The sequence below is a fragment of the Myotis nattereri genome (assembly GCF_964212035.1).
Source record: "Myotis nattereri genome assembly, chromosome: 1".
NCBI classification, from domain to species: Eukaryota; Metazoa; Chordata; class Mammalia; order Chiroptera; family Vespertilionidae; genus Myotis; species Myotis nattereri.
In genome coordinates this window covers 2239501-2260785 of record NC_138075.1, presented here as the reverse complement: position 1 = coordinate 2260785, position 21285 = coordinate 2239501, and the positions used below count along the sequence as shown (strand labels likewise).

General features: G+C 64.2%; 2 protein-coding genes across 6 annotated transcripts in view; one reads left to right on the top strand and one right to left on the bottom strand.

The window, feature by feature from the left end:
- Nucleotides 1-270: 270 nt before the first annotated feature.
- On the top strand, nt 271-8831 carry ZFYVE21 (zinc finger FYVE-type containing 21). 5 transcript variants are annotated; one of them, XM_081096305.1, is made up of 8 exons: nt 271-473; nt 4548-4598; nt 4737-4905; nt 6046-6121; nt 6195-6286; nt 6779-6832; nt 7985-8127; nt 8268-8831. In XM_081096305.1, exons 1-8 carry the CDS (start codon nt 336-338, stop codon nt 8301-8303), a joined length of 759 nt encoding a protein of 252 aa, XP_080952431.1. In that variant the 5' UTR covers nt 271-335; the 3' UTR covers nt 8304-8831. The 5 variants fall into 5 exon arrangements, with proteins under 5 accessions (XP_080952431.1, XP_080952433.1, XP_080952435.1 ...); XM_081096309.1 differs by having other exon boundaries at nt 288-473; nt 4521-4598; XM_081096307.1 differs by lacking the exon at nt 6779-6832.
- An 80-nt stretch (nt 8832-8911) lies between these two features.
- Nucleotides 8912-21285, bottom strand: part of PPP1R13B (protein phosphatase 1 regulatory subunit 13B) — an 84440-nt gene continuing 72066 nt past the window's right edge. The window contains exons 8-17 of the mRNA XM_081096292.1: nt 19361-19501; nt 18942-19122; nt 15641-15810; nt 14783-15284; nt 12721-13496; nt 12274-12411; nt 12070-12203; nt 11234-11400; nt 10435-10634; nt 8912-10060 (exon numbers count right to left, since the gene is read on the bottom strand). Of these exons, the coding sequence (XP_080952418.1) occupies nt 10019-10060; nt 10435-10634; nt 11234-11400; nt 12070-12203; nt 12274-12411; nt 12721-13496; nt 14783-15284; nt 15641-15810; nt 18942-19122; nt 19361-19501 (2451 nt within the window). The 3' untranslated portion in view covers nt 8912-10018. The remainder of the gene's footprint in view (nt 10061-10434; nt 10635-11233; nt 11401-12069; nt 12204-12273; nt 12412-12720; nt 13497-14782; nt 15285-15640; nt 15811-18941; nt 19123-19360; nt 19502-21285) is intronic.

Genomic DNA, 21285 nt, shown 5'->3' with positions numbered 1-21285 from the left:
CGCCAGGAGCCCCGCGAGGGATACGCCAATCAGAGAGGAAGCAGCGTTACGTCACAGGCTAATTGACCAATCCAAAGTCTCAATAGCCAAGAAGGGCGGGGCGTTCCTGTGCTGGCCCTCACTGCCGATTGGTGACTGACCGCAGGGTGGCAGGGGAGGTGCCTTGCGCAGATTGGAGAGCGCAGCGATGGGGCGGAGCCAGAGTTCCGATTGGCCCGGGCTCAGGGCCGAGCGTGCCGATTGGGCGCGGGCGCTGTCAGCGGCACGGATGGGGCGGGGCTTTGGTCGGGGCGACCGAGGGCCGTGTGAGGGCAGTGGGCTCGCGCGGCGGCGTCATGTCCTCCGAGGTGGCCGCCCGCTGCGACGCCAAGAAGTTGGTGCGCTCGCCCAGCGGCCTGCGCATGGTGCCCGAGCACCGCGCCTTCGGCAGCCCGTTCGGCCTGGAGGAGCCGCAGTGGGTCCCGGACAAGGAGGTAAGTCGGCCGCCCGCCCGCCTCCCGTCGGCGCACGGGACCCGCGTCCACACCCCGAAAACCTGCGTCCGCATCCAGGATCCCCCTCCGCACCCCGGAAACCCGCGTCCGCGCCCAGGGCCCCGGTCCGCGCCCAGGATCCCCGTCCCCATGCCCAAAGCGGGCCCGGACCCGCCCCGCTCCCCGAGGCCTCCCAGCCCGACCCGCTCTCGGCCCCCCGCTCCCCTCCGCTGGCTCCTGCCGCCCTCCGGGTCCCCGCGCGGCCGCCCTCTGGCACCTGCTCTGCGCCCCCGGGGGGTCCCGGGCTCCGGGCCTTGTGCACCTGCCTTCTCCCAGGTTCCCGCTCTCGGGGCGCCCGGAGCCCCCCATCCTACCCGCCCGAGCCTGTGTCCCTGGCACGGACCCCCTCCTGGGCTTGGCTCACCCGGAGGGCGTGTGAGTCCCACGACGTGAATGAGTGGCTGTGCGGGGCCTCGAGACCCAGGGACCCCCACCCCGGGGAGCGGGGCCGTCCCTGGGGCGCCGGCGTGTGGCCCGCGGGGCGGGGGCGCGGGGGGAGCGGCACCTGCCCGGAGCGGGGTGGGTGGCGGGGGAGGTGAGGGCGGGGCCCGGTGAAGGCCGTTGGGCGTCGGGTCAGCGGTGGGCCCCGCATCAGCCTCGGGGCCTCGCACCCCTGCGCGTCAGGTCGCCCCCAAGACCCGGTGCCGAGACGGAAGTGAGATGCGCCGGGGGCGCCGGCTGCCAACGGCAGGATGCCCAGCGCCCCCCACATGGCGCCCCGTGCGCCCCTCGGCCCAGGCTCCTCACCACGGAGCGCCCCTTCCCTCCGGCCCGGCTGTGTGTCTGCGTGTGTCCGCCCGTGGCCGTGGGGGATCCCATCCCGCCCTCCGCGTGGCTGCCTTCCTCTCCCGGGGGAGTGAAGTCGAGGGTTTCAAAGCAGCCGAGTGAGGGGGCAGCGGGGGCGGGGCCACTGGAGGAGGACACCCCTTGTTGTGCCGCGGGCCCTGGTGTCGGCGGTGCGGGCGGTGCGGGCGGTGCGGGCGGCAGCGCAGTGTTGGGAGTTGAGAGGCCAGCACAGGGGTCGGTGGGAGATGATGGGGCGCTGGTAGGGGAGGTGGTGGGGAGGGCGGCCCCCGCGCCCTGTTGCGCCCGTCTTGTCCGCGTTCTGCCCGCGGCGCTGGTGCTCTGACCGCCGGGAGGCACCTCCCTCCCCGCTCCCCGCTCGGGTCCCGCCGTGAAAGGACAATGAAAGGAAAGAGGCCGAGCCGCCCGCCGTCAGGAAGCCAGCGGCAGAGTGACCTGGCGGAAGGCCAGCGAGCGACTGTCCCTTCCGACGGGGCGGGCCGCCCTGGGCAGGAACCATCGGGGCGTCACCCGCGCCCCCTGGCGGCTCGGGCCCGCGTTCCCGGCTCTCGCCCCGAGGAGCCTCTCCACACCCGTTCGCGCTGACCCGGCGGAGCCCCTGCTGCTCGGCTGTGGGGGGCCGGGGGCCGGGGTGGGGGCCCTGGTTCCCCGGAGGCAGCTCCCACAGCGCGTGGCGGGCCCCAGCTCAGGCCGCTCGCCGGTCCCTCACTCCCTCGCCCCTCCAGCCCGTGGCTGTCCCGCTGCCTGTCCCGCGCGGTGCAGCCGGCTCTGTGGAATGCGGGGCGGGGCGGGGCAGGGCGGGGCGGGCCGGGCCTGGAGCCCCTCCCGGAGCCCGGAGCCCAGAGCCCGGAGCCCCGCCTGGAGCCCGGAGCCCGGAGCCCGGAGCCCGCGGGCCTCTGAGGCTCTGGCGAAATTCCGAGAAGCCGGTGGCAGAGCTCTGCTCCGTGGCGCCCTCCCGCACCAGTTCCTGCCCACGCGGGCCAGGGGGGCGGCCGCCGGGAAGGAGGGGTGGCCCCAGGCTGTGTCCTCCCTGCGCTGGGCGTGCCCGCTGGACACCGGGCTGCGCTCGGCCTGGTCAGGGCTGGGGGACGGCTCCCTCCGGGAGGCGCGCCTGCGGGAAGGGTCCTGGGCGCGGTCGGCCCGGGTCTAGGCAGAAGGTGGCAGGAGGGGCCTCGCCCCCAGGCCCGGCGGGGCCTTTCCGGGCTTTCCCTGCCCGCGGTCCACTCACCTGCGTGGGCCTGGGCCTGGGCCTGGGCCTGGGCCTCACGGGGAGGGCGGGGGCGGTGGAGCTGCTGGTGGCGCCCAGGGGACCCCCAGACGCCACCCCTTCCCCGGCTGCCTCCCTCCCGCCCGCACCAGGAGGCCTCGGAGGGAGCGCGGGGCCCGAGGCTCCTGACCCTGCTGGCCCCCCTCCCCCCTCCCCCCTCCCCCGTCCCCGGCCAGGTGTCTGTCTGTCTGTCTGTTTATGGCGTCAGTCCAGCCAGGGTCCGGCAGCAGATGGGTCTGTGTGTGCGCAGGTGTGTCCCCGTGAGCACACCTCCACCTGCGCCCCAGGTTTCTGAGGCCCTTTGGTGGGTCAGCCTGTGACTGCTGTGGCGCTCAGCCTGGCCCCCAGTGGTCAGCGCGAGCAGCTTGATCTCAGACACTTGCCCCGCTCGGTGGGGTGGGGGGTCACAGCCGGGATGGGAGCAGCCGGGGAGGGGAGGGGGCAGCCGGGGAGGGGGGGTCACAGCCGGGATGGGAGCAGGAGGGGAGGGGGCAGCCGGGGAGGGGGGTCGCAGCCTGGGAGGGGAGCAGCGGGGGAGGGGAGGGAGCAGCCGGGGAGGGGGCAGCCGGGGCGGGGGGGTCACAGCCGGGATGGGAGCAGCCGGGGAGGGGAGGGGGGAGCCGGTCCCTAGACTCGAGTGCTTTCCCTGTCCGCCCAGGTAGCAGCTCTCGGAGCTGTGGGCGGCGCCTCCCTCCCTCCCTCCCTGTGCTGCCCTCAGACACGGTGTTCGTCCTTTTCCTCTCTGATCGCCACCCGTTGCTTCGTTTCCTTCTTTCCTTCTCTTTTCATATTGAACTGCTCTGTTGATAATTTCAAAACATTTTTTCCTCCTACACGATCAACGGGAAATTACCTGGCTTAAGGTCTGTCGATTTTCTGAATAACCTCATTGGTTATTTGGAGGAATAAAATACTTCTGTATCACTTTGTTTTTTTGCTTTTTTGTTAATCCTCACCCCCAGGTATTTTTTCCATTGATTCTTTTTAGAGAGAGAGGGGGGGGGGGGGTTGGAGAGAGAGAGAGAGAGAGACATCAAAGCGAGAGAGGCACATTGATTGGTTGCCTCTCCCACACGCCCTGACCAGGGCCAGGGATCGAGCCTGCCACAGCTACATGCCCTTGACTGGACTCAAACCCGGGACCCTCCAGTCCATGGGCCAACACTCTAACCACTGAGCAACCAGCTAGGGATTCACTTTGGTTTTTAAGGGAGCAGCTTGTAAATTGTAGCTGTGGCCTTAAGTTCAGAGATTGGTCTTTGGACTTGCCCAGACGCGTGTGCCCTGCAGGGACCCACCGGCGGGGCAGCCCTTGTCAGCGGGCCTGGGAGGACGCGGCGGCTCCCCTGGAGCCGGCACACTCGGTGGGACCCGCTCCCGCGCCTTCGCCTTTCGGGTCTGTCCACCTCGCTGGTTACAGCCCGTGGGGCCTGTGGCTGGGGGTGTGGTCCGGGGAGAGAGGGGCCCTATGCAGAGGCCCGAACAGGACGTGAGCAGCCAGCCCACCCGGAGGTTGTGGGGACGCTGTATGGAAGCCGGGGAGGGGGCGGGGCCAGGCCGTGGCCACGCCCAGGAAGTAGCCCAGAGGAAGGAGGGCCGGCGGGTGTCCAGGACACCAGAAAGGTTGCGGGCTCAGCCCCTGGTCAAGGGCATACAGGAGGCAACCGACCGATGTTTCGCTCTCTCCCTTCCTCGCTCTAAAACCAAGAGGACATGTCCCAGGGTGGGATTTTAAAAAAGCAAAGAGGAAACAGGATGGTCACAGGGTCTTGCAAAGCTCAGGCTTGGCCTCTGGTGCGGGGCTGCGGGTCCGACAGCTGACCTTCCGCAGGCCCTGCTCGGGCTGGGGCCGCCGCCCCCTCCGGGAGGCCCACCTCGCTGCCTCCCGGATGCTGAGAGCAGGGCTGGGTCCTCAGAGGGCTCTGACCTCCCCTCTCTCCTAGTGCCCCCGGTGCATGCAGTGTGACGCCAAGTTTGACTTTCTCACCAGAAAGGTGAGCTGAGGCCGTGGGCGGGAGGGGCCCCGGACATCCACTCTCCCTGGGGTGCCCTGCTCGGAGCCAGTGGGGCGCAGCGCGGTGGGCCCGGGTGGGGCCGTGCGGTCCGCTCACTGCCCGCCCCCTCGCCCCCAGCACCACTGCCGCCGCTGCGGAAAGTGCTTCTGCGACAAGTGCTGCGGCCAGAAGGTGGCGCTGCCGCGCATGTGCTTCGTGGACCCCGTGCGCCAGTGCGCGGCCTGCGCACTCGTGTCACGCAAGGAGGCCGAGTTCTTCGACAAGCAGCTCCGCGTGCTGCTCAGCGGTACGTGGCCTCGCACGGGTGGTCCTGGCGGTGCCTGCGGAGGGGGCGGTGCCTGCGGAGGGGGCGGTGTCTGCGGAGGGGGCGGTGTCTGCGGAGGGGGCGGTGTCTGCGGAGGGGGCGGTGTCTGCGGAGGGGGCGGTGCCCGCGGGGGGGGGTGTGGTGCCCGCGGGGGGGCGGTGCCTGCGGAGGGGGCGGTGCCCGCAGGGGGCGGTGCCTGCGGGGGCGGTGCCTGCAGAGGGCGTGGTGCCCGCGGGGGCGGTGCCTGCGGAGGGGGCGGTGCCCGCGGAGGGCGTGGTGCCTGCGGAAGGCGTGGTGCCCGCGGGGGCGGTGCCTGCGGAGGGGGCGGTGCCCGAGGGGGGCGGTGCCTGCGGAGGGGGCGGTGCCTGAAGAGGGGCGATCCCCAGGATGGCTGCAGAGGCGGGTGGGAGCTGGCTGTCCTGTGGTTGCAGACGTGCCTGAACCGCTGTCTCCCTTTGGGGGGCTTGGGCCACTAGCTGGTCTGCTCTCGTGTGGGGCCACGCGCCCGGGCAGCGCCGTTCTTACACGGGTGTCAGGACCGGGCCCCCAGAACACAGGGCCAGCAGCCTGCGGGACCTTCGCCTGGCCATTTGGGGGGCGGGGCGTGGTGACGCAGGAGGACTAAGGTCTGCCTCCCCGCACCCCTCTACCCGGCGCCCTGCGGCCTGGCCTGGTGGCTCCTGCAGTGTGTGGAGGCCAGGGCCCTGGGCTGGGCCTTCTGTGAGGGACGTGGTGATTGGCGCTTCCACGGCCAGCGGAGCCTAACGCAGAGCCAGCACCGTCCTGCCCAGCGAGGGCTCCAGCAGCGCCCGCTTGTCTTGCTCCTTCTCTTGCCTTGCCCACCCGCTCCCTTCCTCCGTGCCCACAGCGGGCGCACTGTGCCCTTACAGGGGCCTCCTGCAGCCTCCAGGCTCTCCTGCCCCATGAGGCAGAGTTGGGCAGCGTCACCACCTGTCCCCTGGCTGTCTGGGGCAGCGGGCAGTCGGATTCACCCTGGGGCAAAGGGTGGGGTCAGCCCAGGGCCCTCTGCTGCCTCCTTGCGGCCTGAGGCCAGGGCGGAGGTCGGGCTGACGGGGTGACTTGGAGCTGCCTGCGTTCTTACGCTTGTTTTTGTGCCTCAAGGAGCCACCTTCCTCGTAAGTTTTGGAAACTCCGAGAAATCAGAAACGATGGTTTGTCGCCTTTCCAGCAACCAGAGGTAAGAGGCAGAGCCCTCGGGCACTGGCAGCTGCCCGCGAGCCCCGGTGACCGGGACGCCCTCCGTTTGACAGGTACCTGCTGCTGGACGGGGCCAGCCACCACGAGATCGAGGTCACACACATCTTGGCCGTGCAGGTCCTCACGGAAGGCTTCCCCGCTGGAGGTACGTGCGCCTGCCCCTCGTGGAACGGAGGCCGGGCCAGCCGGGCGGCAGGGACTTAGCGGCACCGAGGTCGGGCTCCCTGTGGGCAGGTCCTGGAGGTGCCTGTCCTCTCTGTGGGCTGGTGCTGCTTCGTGGCTCTGGGAACTCGCCAGGCGAAGGGGGGCGGGGGGCGTAGCGTGTACAGGAGGAAGGGCGCCTGAGCGTGTTTACTCAGGAGCTCCCCCACAGCGCTCCAGCCAAGGCTGCAGGCCACGGGCGGCTGGCGGCCCAGATCCCAGGGGCTGGAGTGTGTCTGCGAGCGCCAGGCCTCCGCTTTCCTGCGCGAACTCCCTGAGGTCCAGCCCTGTTCAGCCCGCCGGGATCTTTCCCACTGAACTCCTGGGCCCCGGGGCTGTCTTCCCGCTGGAACCCACCGACTTAATCCATCTTGCTTTCTGTTTTCTGATGGCTCTTGGCTGCTCTTCTCTCCTGCCTGCCCACCTTCCTGCCTAGACAAAGACACGCACACTTACACCAGCCTCCTGGGGAGCCCACCCGCCTCCGAAGGTCAGCCTCGCTCCCAGCATGCCATGGGCCCGTGCCCTGCCTCTGCTGTGGGAGGTGGGGGGTCGCACAGGGCCTCTGAGAAATGCTCATTCACTCCTTTCGGCCCGTTTGAAAGAGGGTTGGCATCTCAGCACCAGTGGGAATATCCTGGGGAAGATAGGGATTTGCTGTTTTCCTCACCCCAGGGGAGTGTCACCCCTGTTTCCCAACCTCTTGTTGGAACTGCTGTCCCTGAGCAGGTGGGGTGCAGGGTGTTGGGGAGCAGGGCCTGGTGGCCCTTCTGGCACCTTCCTGACCGTCACAGCGGGCGCACTGTGCTCCTCCAAGAGCCTCCTTGCGGCCCCCGGGCTTGCCTGTCCCGATGGGCAGTCAGATCCGCCCTGGGGCAAAGGGCAGGGTCTGGAGAAGCTGGGGTCAGGTCAGCCCAGGGGGCCCTCTGCCGCCTCCTTGGAGCCTGAGGCCAGGGTAGTAACTGTTCAGGTCTGTCAGCCCGAGGGACTGTTGCAAAGTAGCCAGAGGAGATGGCCCATGTCGTGGCTGTGCCAGTGCAACTCCTTCCAGTCAGGAGGTGGGTGGAGCCATCAGACTGACAGGAGCGCAGGCGTGAGCTCCTGACAGGTCATAGGAGGCCTTTGGGCCTCTCATCCGGGGCTCCCCCCACCGGCCTGGCGCAGAGAGGGCTGGAGGCAGGGAGGGGCTCCCAGAGGAGAGCACTGCCCAATGGGGTGGCCTCCTGCAGCCGCCAGGTAAAGTGTAGGTGACTCACCAGGGGCCTGCTGTCCACATAGCCGTCCTCGCTGCCGGGCACTGAAGGGCCCCTCATCCCGAGTGGCTGGTCCTGGGAGGTTTTGGCAGGAGTCGTCCCAGGGAGCAGCTGGCCCCACAGAGATGGGCACCATCTCCGCACCCCGTCCCCCGCGTGGCATTGCGGCGGGAGCTTGAGTATTGGTAGATGGGCCCCCGGGCTGGTGCCTCCCTGGTGCTAAGCCCTGCGCAGCTCCCCGGGCCGTGACCCTGGTCCTCAGGTGGGCAGCACTGACTGCCTGGCCTCTGGTGCAGGCAGGGGTGACAGCTGAGCACAGGCCCCTGCCACCTCCTAGACCTGCACCAGGGTAGGGAGTGGCGTCTGAGCCTGCTGCCTCCCTCCCCCAGGGGGCGCCGCGCGGGCCACGGGCATGTCCCTGCAGTACTCGGCCCCAGGGGCGGAGGGCGTGGCCCAGCTGAAGCTGACTGCAGGGGAGGATGCACACGGCAGCAGGAAGCAGGCCACGGCGTGGCTGGCAGCCATGCACAAGGTACGGGCCGTGGTGGTTGGCACAGGGGCAGGCAGGAGACTGGGCCTCCTGCTGAGAGGGGCCCAGCTTCCCCAGGGCGAGGCTGCCCCCCCAGCTCCAGCCGGGCAGGACCCAGCACAGTTGTTTCTGTTGCCATGCAGGCCGCCAAGCTCCTCCAAGAATCTCGGGACCAGTAACTGCACGGGCTGGAGCGCGGAGCCTGCTCACTGCCTCGCCCCGACCCCAAGCGTGGTAGGAAGGCAGCGCGAGGCTCTGGAGAAAGTCGTGCGCGCTTACCTAGTGCGACACGCACACGTTTATTAACGCTCCAAACCGCTTCCGGCGCTAGAGCCTGCGTTTTCCTGTTGATGCCTAAGTGGGTGGGGACCCAGCTACTCGACCACTGAACTGTTTGTAGCATAACCTTTGCCATGTTTGTACGAGTCCAGGTTTACCAGGAGGTTCTGGACCCTCGTCTTCATGAACCGTCTCACGGGTGATCCGGGCCGTGGGCTCGGCGGCTCTGCCCTGCGCCTGCCGGGGCCGGGCTGCGGACGGCACTATGGCACTAGGGCACTAATGCAGGGCTGTGCAAGCCTTTGATACTTCACTACGGGGGAGGAGCCAGCTGTGTGTTTTGTACTTTTCACTCACTGTTTCACTTTATTAGAACAATTGTACAACAATTTGTATATAAAGCTTGATTAAACCCTATTTTGAGAATATGGGCCAGGCCTTGCCTCACTGTCGGGACCACCGCGCGTCCCTGTGGCGGCTCCGTTCACTCAGGACACAGACTCGCACCCACGGGAAACTGTTTATTGCGCACGTCACACGGCATCGGGTGGAGGGGGCCCCCGGCAGAGGCTGCCCCGGGGTCTTCACGCTCCATCAGCGCTGTGTACACGCAATGCTTCAAGGGGACCAGTACAGCAGCCGTCTGTACACATGTCTATACAGAATCATACAGACTCGTCCATGGAAAAGAAAGCCTGCGGGCCTGGAATTTAATGAGACTTCTCGACATCTCCAGCATCATCCTGGTAGTTGCGAACGTCTAGTCAAAAATACTTTTGGTATAAAAGCCTGTGCGTTCAGCTGCCTTCGGTGAAGGGCCTGCCAAGGTCACCGCATCATGGCTGGCCAAACGGGGAGGCCCACCCTCATGCCCACAGCTGCCCCTCCTGACGACCATGCCACCCGAGTGACCGGCCTCAGGCTCCTGGCGGGTGGGGGGCAGGGTCTGCCTACACTCAGGGCCCACCCAGCCCCAACCAGGCACAGAGCCAATGGCATTTCTCTTGTTTCTGGTTCCCATGAATTAATGAAACCGAGGGGCTGAGCGGGGATCAGAACCCCACCTGGGCAGCAAGGGTTGCAGAGAAGGGAGCCCGGAGGTCAGTGCGGACAGGCTCCTGGCCTTGGTCTCGAGGTCCCTGCCTGGGGCCTGAAGTCCAGCCCCGCACCACGGGCTGGAACAGGAAGTGGAACCCCCGTGTCAGGGCCACCGCACGGGTTTCCCCGCAGGCTGCTCTGGTCACGAAGGGAAGGACCTGGTGCTGAGGTGCTCAGCGGCAGGTAGGCAGGGCTCGGGGAGCACGCACAGCAGCGGGCGCACTCACTGCTGGTGAGTGACATGGAGCATGAGGGTGGCCTTGGGGCCAGTCAGTCAGGCCTTGGTCTCCACTGGCAACCATCCGGGGGTTCACTCTAGGGCGTCTATTGGCAACAGGCGTAGAAAGCTGGGCATTTATTTGGGTTGACAGTCATTGGCAAAGCTCAGTCCTCTGGAGGCAGCTGGAGGAGGCCTCCCGAGCCTGCGGTTCACATTGTGGGCTTCTGCTGCGTGAGCACCATAGACTCCAGCTTCCGCGCAGGGACGCGGGCGACCTCAGCGGCTCCTTGGCGGGGCTCAGGCCAGCGTTCGCTGCCGGGGCTGGATCCGAGGACACAGCTGCAAGGACAGCGTCCAGGTCCAGCTCCCGTCAGCTGCCCGGGAGGCCCTGCCTGACACCCAGAGCACCCGCACCCAGCCCACCTCCACCCGGTCCGAGCCCCCCTCTCTCACAGCGACCTGCAGGCTCTCCCTCTCCCCCCTTTCCAGTAAGCAAGTTTCTGATTGATTGGGGTGAGATGGGGCGCCCGAGGGAGTTCCCATGAGAAAAAGGCACTGAGCAGCTGGGCTGGGCCCCCCACAGGGCCGACCGCAAAGGCCCGCCTGCAGAGCACTGAGCATGGGGAGGGCAGTGCCTGCCCGCGGGCCCCAGCAGGACAGGCCACGCTGGACAGCGGTTTTCCGGCACAAGCTCGGCGCGGCTGCGCACTCACCCCCAGCAGGTTTCTGGGCACGTAGCCCTCCCGGTCCCCCAGGCGAGCCCACCACCACTGGGTCTCGTGCTCGTCCTTGCGCCTCAGGATGGTGATGGCGTCGCCTTCTCGGAAGGACAGCTCGTCGCTGTTCTGGGCCTCGTAGCTCCACAGCGCGTACACCACGCCCTTGTTCATCACGCCCAGCTTCTCCTGCACCCCTGTGGCAAGACGGCCAGTGGTCAGGCCTCACGGAGGATGGGCAGCGAGAGCCCCGCTGCGGGGCCAGACCGGACGCACTGCTGCTCTTGGGCGGCCCAGCGAGGCCGAGGCGAGGCTGTGGGTCGGAAGCCAGGCCCAGCTGCTGCCCATGGCCACACCCCGCAGGTAGGCACTGCCGCTTGAGGGTCTGAGTCCACAGGCATTTCTTGGGGAGAAACGTACACCTCACATTTAGCACAAAGTCGGGGACCGAAGAGTAGGGTGACTGCTTGGAGGGCAGCTGGCACTCACACGTGGCAGTGCGGGGCCGGCCCACGCCCAGGAAAGCCCCGCAGGCTAGTGACCTGAGTGCCTCCCTCCTCCCGCCCATGGTCACTGTCCCACCATGGGCCTCCGGGCTGGCCGCCGCCTCGGTACCGGGAGCGTGTGTTTAGCCAGCTGCACAGCACCCTCCTGCCGACTCGGACTTTCAGACAGGTCTCAGGAGGGAGCAAAGGGACAGGGGCTTCCCTCTGAACTAACTGGCTGCCCCTGCAGTTAGGGCCCGGTCTGCCAGCCCAGCGCATGCCCCCTGCAGGCCGAGAGGACGCCTGCGTACCATACAGAAACTGGGAGCACTGGATGTAGCCCTCCTCCATCTCCTCGCACTTGTCCGCAGCAGTTTCAATGTCGCTGATGGTCGAGGCAAAAATGGCGGCACCGCTCTCCACCAGCTGTTTGCAGAGGTGCACGCTGTTGCAGGAGGCGGCACAGTGCAGCGGCGTCCTGCAGGGCGGGAGGTGAAGGCGTGTGTGGCCCCTGGAGTGGCAGGGCCCCGGGCTGCGGAGCCTCAGTGCCCGCCGGTCCCGCGCTGTCTCCAGTGGTGTGGTGTCCACTACCACCTGTCCTGGGCCTCACACACACTCCTGGAGAGCGTGGCTGAGGGGCGCCCGAGACAGGTGTAGGCAGCTGCCTGAGGCTGACAGCGACCCCGGGAGGCCGGGCCTCCATGGCAGCACCGGACCCCGCAGCCACGACCCCCGACCCAGCCACTAAGCAGACAAGAGTCCTGACTGCTGAACGCGTGGCCGGGCGGCGTGTTAATCACCAGGTGGACAGACTGAGCCACAGCCCGGCCCGTGCAGCTCAGCTGGTTGGACTTCATCCTGTGCAGAGAGGTCACGGGTTCGATTCCCAGTAGGGGGCATGCAGGAGGCAGCTGATTAACGTTTCTCTCACTGATGGTTCTCTCTCTCTCCCCTCCCTTCCTCTCTCTTTAAAAAAGTCAATAAACACATTTAAGAAAAGGGAAGCACGGCTGTGCCTTTTACAACATCATCCAGAAAGCAAAGCGGAGGGTGTGCTGAGCAGCCTAGGACGAGTGGGCGCCCTGACCCCTCACCCTTCACTCCCTGTGCTCCAGACCCTCGGCCCCTCTGCCCGCGGGGGGCTCACCAGCCATCGCTGTCGGCGGCGTTCACGTTGACACCAAAGTCCAGTAGGAACCGCACGATGTGGTGGTGGCCGGCGCAGACGGCGTTGTGCAGCGGGGTGATCCCTTCGTCGTTGGGCTTGCTGGGGTCTTCCACCTGGGACACAGGGTGTGTGAGCCACGCCTGCGCGTGTGGGGCGCCCAGGCAGGGGCTCCGCTCGGCTCACCTCGTAGATGATCCTCTGCACCAGGTCGAACTCTCCCTCCAGGGACGCGTCCAGGAGCAGCGCCAGGGGGTTGAAACGGACGCGCAGCCCGCGGCCGGTGCGCTCGGAGTTGGGCTTCTTCAGGTTGGTCCGCTTGCTCTGTGAAGAGGAGGCTTGGATTTAAAGGGGACCCCACGAGCCAGGGGGTGACACCCAGCTTCACTGCTCCCTCCGGAGCGGCAGCTCCTTCCCACCAGCTGAGGGACTCCCAGCCGCTCGCTCCCTCAGCTCGGCCTCCCGCCAGGTCCCAGGGCAGCTTCCCTCCTCGGGCCTCCCGGCTGGGCCTCCAGTACGAGCCCACGGAGCCCTGCCCTGGGCCTGACTCCCTATGGGCCGGGACCATCTGCCACGCCCACCGCAGCCTGGGTCCCCCACAGCACAGGGGGCCCTGCCGAGGCCCGTACCCACCGTAGAGGCTGCAAGCAGGGGTGCGGCGGGGGGACGCGATGGGGAAACTGGCTCCTGCCCTGGAGAGGGGGCCTCGGCCCCAGGGCTCGGGACCTGCTCCGTGGACAGGGCCGTGGCCACGTTGTTGTTGTTGTCCTCCGCAGGCTCCACGGTCTGGGGGGTGGTCTGGAGACGGACGAGCCCCTCAGGCTCAGGGGAAGGGAGCTCATTGTCATTGGCGTCTGAGGCAGGAGCAGGCTCGACGGGCAGCGGGGCTGTGGGCTGGGCAGGGCTGGCCTCCCCCAGGTTCCCGTTGGCATTGGTGTTCCCATTGTCCATGTCGGCCAGGGTGCCCGTGAGGCCCTGCGAGGGGCTGGGCTGGTAGAACGGGGTGCCCTCCATGCCGCCGGCCAGGGTGTTGAAGCGCTGGTAGAGCAGCTTCTGGATGTTGGGCCCGCCTGGGCCCTCGGGCTCCGTGATGGAGCTGCGCTTCTTCAGCGGCCGCGGCGCGTTGGCCAGCTTCCGGCGCAGGGCCTCCAGGTCCGCGTCGCTCTGGTAGCGCAGCGGGGAGTGCACGATGGGAGTGAGCTTGGTGGGGCTGAGCGGCCGCGGCAGGCTCTCCATGGCGCCCGTGGCCTCCGCGGGCGGGGCCGGGCTGTCCTGCTCGGGCTCCCGCTCGGCACTCTCTGCAGGGGGCGTGGGCTGCGAGGTGCTGGTGGCCAGCGGCCCATGAAGAAACGGCAACGGCGACGGGGACGTTGAGCCTGAGCCCGATGGCAGGACGGGCTTCCCGTACACTGAGGAGACAGGACGGGGACCCTCAGCACCTGCACCCAGGCCGCCACTACACACCTCTGCTTACACCAGAGGCAGGCCTGGCTGTTGAACCCTAATTTTAAAATAAATTTATTATTATTTTTTAATCCTCACCAGAGAACACATTTTTTATTAATTTTAGAGAGAAAGGAAGGGAGATGGAGAGAAACATTGACTGGCTGCGTCCTACATGCCCCCTAACCCTGTCTGAGCCTACAACCGGGTACGCACCCGCCCTGGAATCAGACCCACGGCCCTCAGTGCCCGGGACGACGCTCCAGCCAACGAGCTGCACCGGCCACGCGGTGAGCCCCAACTCAAGCCCCACGCGTGTCCTCTGCTCAAAGAACCTCACCGACACTCTGGAACGTGGAGCACCTAACTTCTGCTTTTGCCTTTGGGATCCCAGAATGGGGGCTTTTCCAAACGAGCATTTAAAATGGCCATGGACCGGGCTTCCCACCCAAACAGGCTGTCCCTGGCTCCTGGCCAAGGAGCTGAGCCTCGGACGTAGGGGCACAGCAGGAAGCCCCGGCCGGGCCTGACAGGGAGGCCGCCTGGAGTTCTAGGGAAGGGTCTCGGCCGCTCCAGCCCCTGGTCAGTGCAGTGTCTGCCTCAGGGGTTGCTGGGCACAGGGGGGAGAGGGGGGGCCCAGGCACCCAGGAGTCCCTCAACTGCGAGTCTGGAAGCTTGCGGCTCACGCCCAAGAACATCTAAGAAAGCCCAACGGGCAGGACCCTACCACCCAAGTCAGAACCCACTGACCGTAGGAGGTGTGGAACTAGGCCCTGTTCTCCGACCTGCTCCCTCCAACACCTCGCCCCCAGGGCCATGTCCCCTCACCCGAATCAGGCTGTTCTCCCCTGCGGCTCTTGGGGCGGGGGAGAGGGGAGGAATGCCCAAAGCAGAAGACACCCCTCGCCGCCCAGCTGCTGCCCCAGGGCCTGGCTCAGCGACGGCAGGAGGTGGAGACGAGGTCTAGGCAGAGCCCCACCCCGGCTCCCGGGAGAGCTGCACTAGGTACCAGGACGAAGGAGGGAGCACACTGCTCAATCACACCCTTCCCGCAGCTGGACTTCCCAGGGGGTGGGCGCTCCGACAGGAAGTCAGCTGTGACCCCATCTCACGCAGCTCGGAAGGCGTGAGAGGTAAGGCTCTGGGTTGGTCCTAGGTAGCGTGTGGCCCAAATGTGAGGCTGTGGGTCGGCATGTTCCTAGAGGAGAGCACAGCGCCCTGGCCCCAGGAGGGAGAGCACAAGCTACTGTACCTGCTTTGACCGACTTATTCGAGGCGCCATGCGCTGCGGGCTGGTAATTCTTGGGGGGCGTGGCTTGCTGGAGGTACATGGAGTATATGGAACTTGAATTCACTGTCTGGGGTCCTTTCCTGGGGGACTGTGGCCTGGACCCTTTGTCTGCCAGGAAGGGCCTGATGGCCACAGTCAGTGGGAGCTCAGGTTTGCCGTCTCCAGTGGGAAATGCAGGCGGCCCTGCGGGCGGGTACGTGGGGCTCGGGGGCACAGAAATCCGCTGCTGGATCTGCTGGGAGGAGCCCGGCGGGTGGGTGCTGCCCACGGAGGGCAGAGGGCCGGGCTTCTGCCGACCGGCCAGGCCTGCGCTGGGCCTGGGCAAGCTGCCCTCCTTCCTCCTCTCCAGGGAGTTTGTGGGCCCTGGACCCACGGGCGCAGGACTTGGGTGTGTGCCGTAGCTCGGCGGCAGCTGCTTGCCGACACCAGGGACGGGGGGTGGCATTTTACCCATCTCGATGCCCTAAATTTAAACGTGAAGAAAACACAGTCATCCTTTGAAAAGTTAAGCAGATTCCCATCCACAGTCACATGAGGAGACAAAGTAGGACTTGTAATCCTTCAAGTCGGCTGTGGCCGGCACAGCGCCGGGGATCGGGCACGGCGGGCTGTCACCTGCCTGCGACAGAACCACCTGACTAAGGCCTGACGTGCTCACTGCGCGGGTGCGTAGGGCCATGGACTCCTTCAGACTGGGTGTCGTTTGGACGCTAGTAAGAATAATTTGCCTCATGACACCTTCTACCCTCGAAGACAAGGGCCAGACATAGCAGGGTTAGGAGCTCATCTGTGTCCCAGGGGTCATGACAAGGGGCCTACCAGCTTCTCCGGGGCTCCCAGAGCTGACAAGGGCGCAGGCTGGCTGGAGACGGGGCCCTGCCTGAGCGGCCCCTCCACGCTCGGGTCCTTCCAGTCCACAGGGGCCATCTGTGTTGGTTTCACCGAAGAGCTCATATTTTGTTTTAGTGTTGGCCAGTTTCCATCATTAGCTTGAAAAGAACATAGAATTTAAGTCAAGTTTGTCTTTAAATTAGGTGAGTTAGCATAGGAGTAGCCCCATCAGAAAAGAAAGTCACTTTCTGGAACATCATTCTGATGGAGGGGCACCGCCAGGGCTGACCCCTCCCCGCACGCCAGCTCGCGAGTGCGCGGCGGGATCAGGGCGGCCTCTGTGGGCCAGGCCCCCCAGCGCTGCGTGGCTCGGTGTGCAGGCTCCAGCAATGACCCAGCCAGGGACAGAGGTCTGCAGAGACAGTCAGCCCTCATTCAAGCACAGCTCAAACCCTTACAACAACACTCAGGAGCGAAGCAAGCACGGCCCTTACTGTTCAAACACTGCTTACAGATACAGTTACGTACAACAGTAAAGAACTCTCCTTTGACTCCATAACAGGCTTGATCTGCACCACTCAGTGTTAAAAGAAAAATTCAACTCTGATCTATTAGAAATTTCTATCATCTAAAGCAGGGGTGGGGAACCTTTTTTCTGCCAAAGGCCATTTGGATATTTATAACATCATTCGTGGTCCATACAAAATTATCAACTTAAAAATGAGGCTGCTCTATTTGGTCAAACATTGAATTGACTCACCCCTGATGCCTTGGCAGGGCCAGACCCAACGATTTCGCGGGCGTTACACAGCCCGCAGGCCGACGTTCCCCACCCCTGCTCTGCAGCGAGGCATGATCACAAGAGGCCGGTGCGGTCCCACTGATTGGAGACAGGCTGCGCCCCACAGCAGTGGTCAGAAAGGCAGTCAAGCCCGCATTTTCAGAAAAGCACTGAGAAGCTACGTTTTTACAGAACGTTTTCCAAACTGAAAAAGGGCACCCACTCACTCCCATCGGCAGGCCAGGCTCTAGCCCCAACCAGCTCGTGTCTCGCAGCGGGCATGGGCTGACGGACGTGCCGACACCCAGCCTCAGCCACATGGGACGGGAGGAAATCCCGGGGACTGTCTGGGCCCTGGCAGAACAGCACATCCTCGTCCCTCCAGCCGGCGCGGCAGGTGGACACGACTGAGGGGCAGAGGGAACTCACTCTTCCTCTCCACAACGTTGCGGAGCCAAAGCCTGCAACTCCGGGATGGGAAGGCTGGCTTGCACGTGCTCTGGGCACGACCGGAGGTCCCGGCGCGTGCAGGACGGGCAGAGCTCTGAGCCGGGCTGGGCCCTGCCCCGGCTTGCTCCAGAGCTGCATCCACCCCTGCGGCAGCACTGCTAACCCTGCATCGCACTGCTAATGTTACCCCAGCTCCAGGCAGCAGGCTCCACATGGCTCAGCCAAGCTGCAGGGCCCTGCTGAGCAGTCCAAGGCCAAAGGTCACCTCGCTCCCGTGTGGCCTGTCAGCCTATTCCGGGCTGGGGTGCTTTTCTTTCTTCCCCAGGGAAGGCGATGTTTACCCCCTGGGGAGGCCCAACGTGAAAGCTCGGGCTGATGGGAAAGAGTCCACTGCAGACGCTCAGGCCGAGCGCTCGGACTTCCCGTGCCCTCTCTCAAGGTCACCAGGAATGTGGCCAACCCGTCAGTCACAGAAAGGTGAAGGAGGGATGAAGAGAGAAATTTGTTTTCTGGGGATAAGGCAGAAGGTATAGAAGGAAGATCACTTCATTTTATTATAAAGGGACAATCACCTTCAAGTATGAAGGGAGATAAAGCTAAATGCCGCCCCGTGAACTCAGGAAATCCTCTTCATTTGGTAAAAAACCAAAACACCCTCCTGTGCCAGCATCGCTCAGCCTCCCCGAGCGGGACCCGGGTGCATGGCCCGGCCCACCTGGCACCTGGCTGAAGGGAGGGGCAGGCCACGTTCAGGTGGCATCTCTCTCAAGTCTAGACGGGTGCCCAGGCCTTTCTCGGTTTGGAAAACAGAGTGGCTGTTGCCTGAGCAGCATGAGGGACAGAGCTCCCCCCGGCCGGCCCGCTGACATACGGTCTGTCAGGGAGTCTGCAGCTTGCCGTGCGGAGCCGCAGTCGGGCCCGATGTCCAGGTCGGACACTGTCCACGAGCGGGTCACTCTGGGTCTACCATGGTCATCTGTGGGGCACGGAACCAGAAGAGCCACAGCACGGTCAGCGTCCCCACCGAAGAGCTTTCTTTCCCCAGATCCACAGCTGGGCCCAGGTTCTGCCCCGTGCGGGTGACGCAGGTGTCCCAGGTGGTCCCCTCACAGCACACCTGAGACCCAGGCTGGTTCTGAGCTTCTGAAGGGCATTCTCGGGCCCTGCAAGGTGTCTTGTGCAACCCTGAGGGGCCCTGCACGGACCCAGAGAACAGGGACGTGGAGACAGGCCCAGCTCGGGAAGGGGTGACGAGGAAGGCGGCAGAGAAGCAGCTGGTGGGGCTAATTGTCGTCATTGGAACCAGACGAATATCTGCTCCCACCACGGGGGGTTTGGACTATAAACAGCAGCTTATCAGAGGAGGTGCCATTAGAGCCACACCGACCACAGAGCCTGCACGCTGCTGAGAGTCAGCCGAATCTGAGGGCTCCCGCCCGCCGGGAGCAGCAGAGGTGTGGCTGCAGCGCAGGTGCCGGCACTAGAGCAGGAAGTCAGCAAACAGAAGACGCCCCAAGTCTCCAAGGGCCCCTCCCACAGGCCCGGCAGGCCAGTCGCAGGGCTGTGGTCGTCGGTGTAGGGCTGCTGCGGTGTGGGGACCTGCCAACATGGCAGGAGCTACGGGGCCTGCGTCCCCCCAGCCATAACGCGTCCTCCTGTAAGGGAGCCCCGGCTCTCGTGCATCTGCTGAGAACCAGCCGACCCTCCTCTGAGGAGGGGGGCGGCGTCTCTGTGGAGAGCCTGCCCGGGTAGCCAGGAAGTGGGAGCGCCACACGCCCCACGGAGCTGGGCCGCGCTGGTCCCTGCGCCTCAGTGGCCCAGGGCGAGGGGGTGGTCTGTGGACTTTCTGACTGACTGAGGCACGCGGAGTGGGGGAGGGGAGCGCAGTCACAGTGCTGTCTATGGGATGGTCACCGTGGCAGCACACTGCTCCCCAAGCTGCCCTGGAGGATGTGGTGCCTCGGGGGAGACGGAAGGAACACGCAGGGCCCCTCGGAGGACGCCGCTCCACGGCCCCCCTTCCTGCTCATGCTCCCGGGAAGAGGGCCGGCCACTTACCAGGTTTGGGCCTCCCATGGGCAGCTCCTGAAGCAACAGTGAGAGACTGGGGCTTTACGGGGTCCCCCGGCGCTGAGCAGCTGCCGGCGCTGGGAACCTGGATGTAAGGTCCCACGGCAGCCACCCTGCCGGGCGTGCTCAGGGGTGACTGTGGCGACGACGCGCCATTCACACGGCTCAGCTGCAACCGGGAAGAAAGGAGTCAGCATCTCCTCGGTGAAGCTCACTCACTAACTCGTACTGAGCAGCCCCACCAACCTGAGGAATGAGCGTCCAGGAAGGGCGAGACGTCAGGGAGGGCCTCGGCCCATAGGCCTGTGAGTGGCCCTCTCTGGTAACCTAGGATCTGGGGCTACGTACGCAACAGGACTGCTCTCGGGCCCCTCTCCCCTGGGGGACACACTTGCTGTTCCACGTGCCTGGATTTTCTTCCCGTACAGACGCTCGCGCAGCTCGCCGATGCGCTTGTCCATCATGGCCACCTCCATGTTGCGCTTATTTAAGAGGTCCTTCTGCTGCTGCAGTTTTGAATTCTGTTCCTGGTTAAGCTGGTTACGAATCTGCAAATAGAAAATACAACTTGTATGGTTTGCATTAAACGGCCAGGGAGGGTAAGGACAGGCGAAGTCGCTGAGCCCGGATGTGCAGTCACAGGAGCGCGCTGCTGCGGGTGCACAGTGCTCGCGGGCACAGCACAGGCGGAGCCAGCAGCTCTCTTAGGAACCAAAAAAAAGCAAAGATCTGCAACCATGTGTCCTCTTTGAAGCAAACGGAATGACTGGCACCAGTAATGACTGGGGACCATACCTCCGTCCTTGGGGATGGCACTGTAGTGACAAGTGCCCTGAACACTCCTCTAGGGCACTAAGGAGCGGTGTCTTCTCCACCCCCCACAGGCCACGTAAGGAGGCACCTCACGGCAGAGGCAGCGGGGATTGCACAAAGGATGGCCCACATTGCCCGACCATGTTCTATCGCTTCAGTGGGTTGCAGCCAGCACTACAGAGAACTGACAGAGACACACAGAGAACGTGAGTCCCGTCACGCTCAGCTCCAGATGCACACGTGTACTAGCACATGCCGTATGCATGCTCGCACATGTGTACTAGCACACGCCGTATGCATGCTCGCACACGTGTACTAGCACATGTCGTATGCATGCACTGGACAGGGAGCACGCTATTTTTTTAATTTAAATTCTTTATTGTTGAAAGTATTACATATGTCTCCTTTTCCCCCCTTGACCTCTCCCCAGCTGCTCTACCCCCTAGCACATGCCCTCGCCCCCCTACTGCCTGTGTCCATTGGTTATGGGGAACATGCTTCTTAACATAGGTTGCTGTAAAAAAAATTAGAAATAGCCCTGGCCGGTGTTTCTCAGTGGTTAGAGCGCCAGCCTGCAGACTGAAGGGTTGTGGATTCTATCCCCGGTCAAGGGCATATACCTGGGCTGCAAGCTCAATCCCCGGCCCCGGTTGAGGCATGTACAGGAGACAACCAATCGATGTGTCTCTCTCACATAGATGTTTCTTTCCCTCACCCTCTCTCTTTCTTCCTCTCTCTCTCCCTTCCTCCTATTCTCTCTGAAAAGCAATGGAAAAAATATCCTCTGATGAGGGTTAATAACAACAAAATGTTGATAGCATAAAATTTTATATTTTATTTGTATGCATTTATGTTAGAGAACAGCAACAAACGTGATATTTAATTTACTCTAATTAAATATTCTCATTGCATAAAATGATATGGTACTTTTTCTACCAAGTACTAATAGAATTGCAAAACTTGCTTCTGGCTTGAAACATCACCTGCTGATGACAACTTCTGAGAAATGGGAATCTTGTGGATTCCTATGGACTGAATGTCTGTGTTCTCCCAGAATTTCCATACTGAAGCGCTCAGCCTCAGGGGTCTTTAAAGGTGGGGCCTCTGGGAGGGGATCTGGCTTAGCAGTGGTGATGGGAATGGGGCCCGTGATGGGGTTCTTGCAAGTGTCCTTAAAAGAAGAGGAAGAGACCAGAGCCGTGAGGGCACAGTGAGAAGGTGGCCGTCCTCAAGCCGAAGCAGACCCTCCATGAACCGTGTCTGCCGGCTGTTGATCTTGGAGTTCGGCCTCCGGAACTGTGAGACCTCAGGGTCTAGGTAACCCTCCTCGTCTACAGTATTTTGTTACAGCAGCTCATGCTGACTGAGTCAAGGATTGAACAGCAGGCATCTAAGAATCTCATCAGAACAGTTTACACAGACACCTTAAAGATCACCTAAAGCTTAATTCTTTACTAGTTCATTGTACTGCCAATTCAATTCTGCACTGAAAACGCGTGGCAGAAGCCGGTCACATAGA

Bases quoted from the DNA above. Each gene is read 5' to 3' on its own strand.
- ZFYVE21 (XM_081096305.1), top strand. From the start codon at position 336: ATGTCCTCCGAGGTGGCCGCCCGCTGCGACGCCAAGAAGTTGGTGCGC. The intron at 4,599-4,736 runs GTGAGCTGAGGC...CCTCGCCCCCAG, and splicing joins TTGACTTTCTCACCAGAAAG to CACCACTGCCGCCGCTGCGG. The intron at 4,906-6,045 runs GTACGTGGCCTC...TTGTGCCTCAAG, and splicing joins GCTCCGCGTGCTGCTCAGCG to GAGCCACCTTCCTCGTAAGT.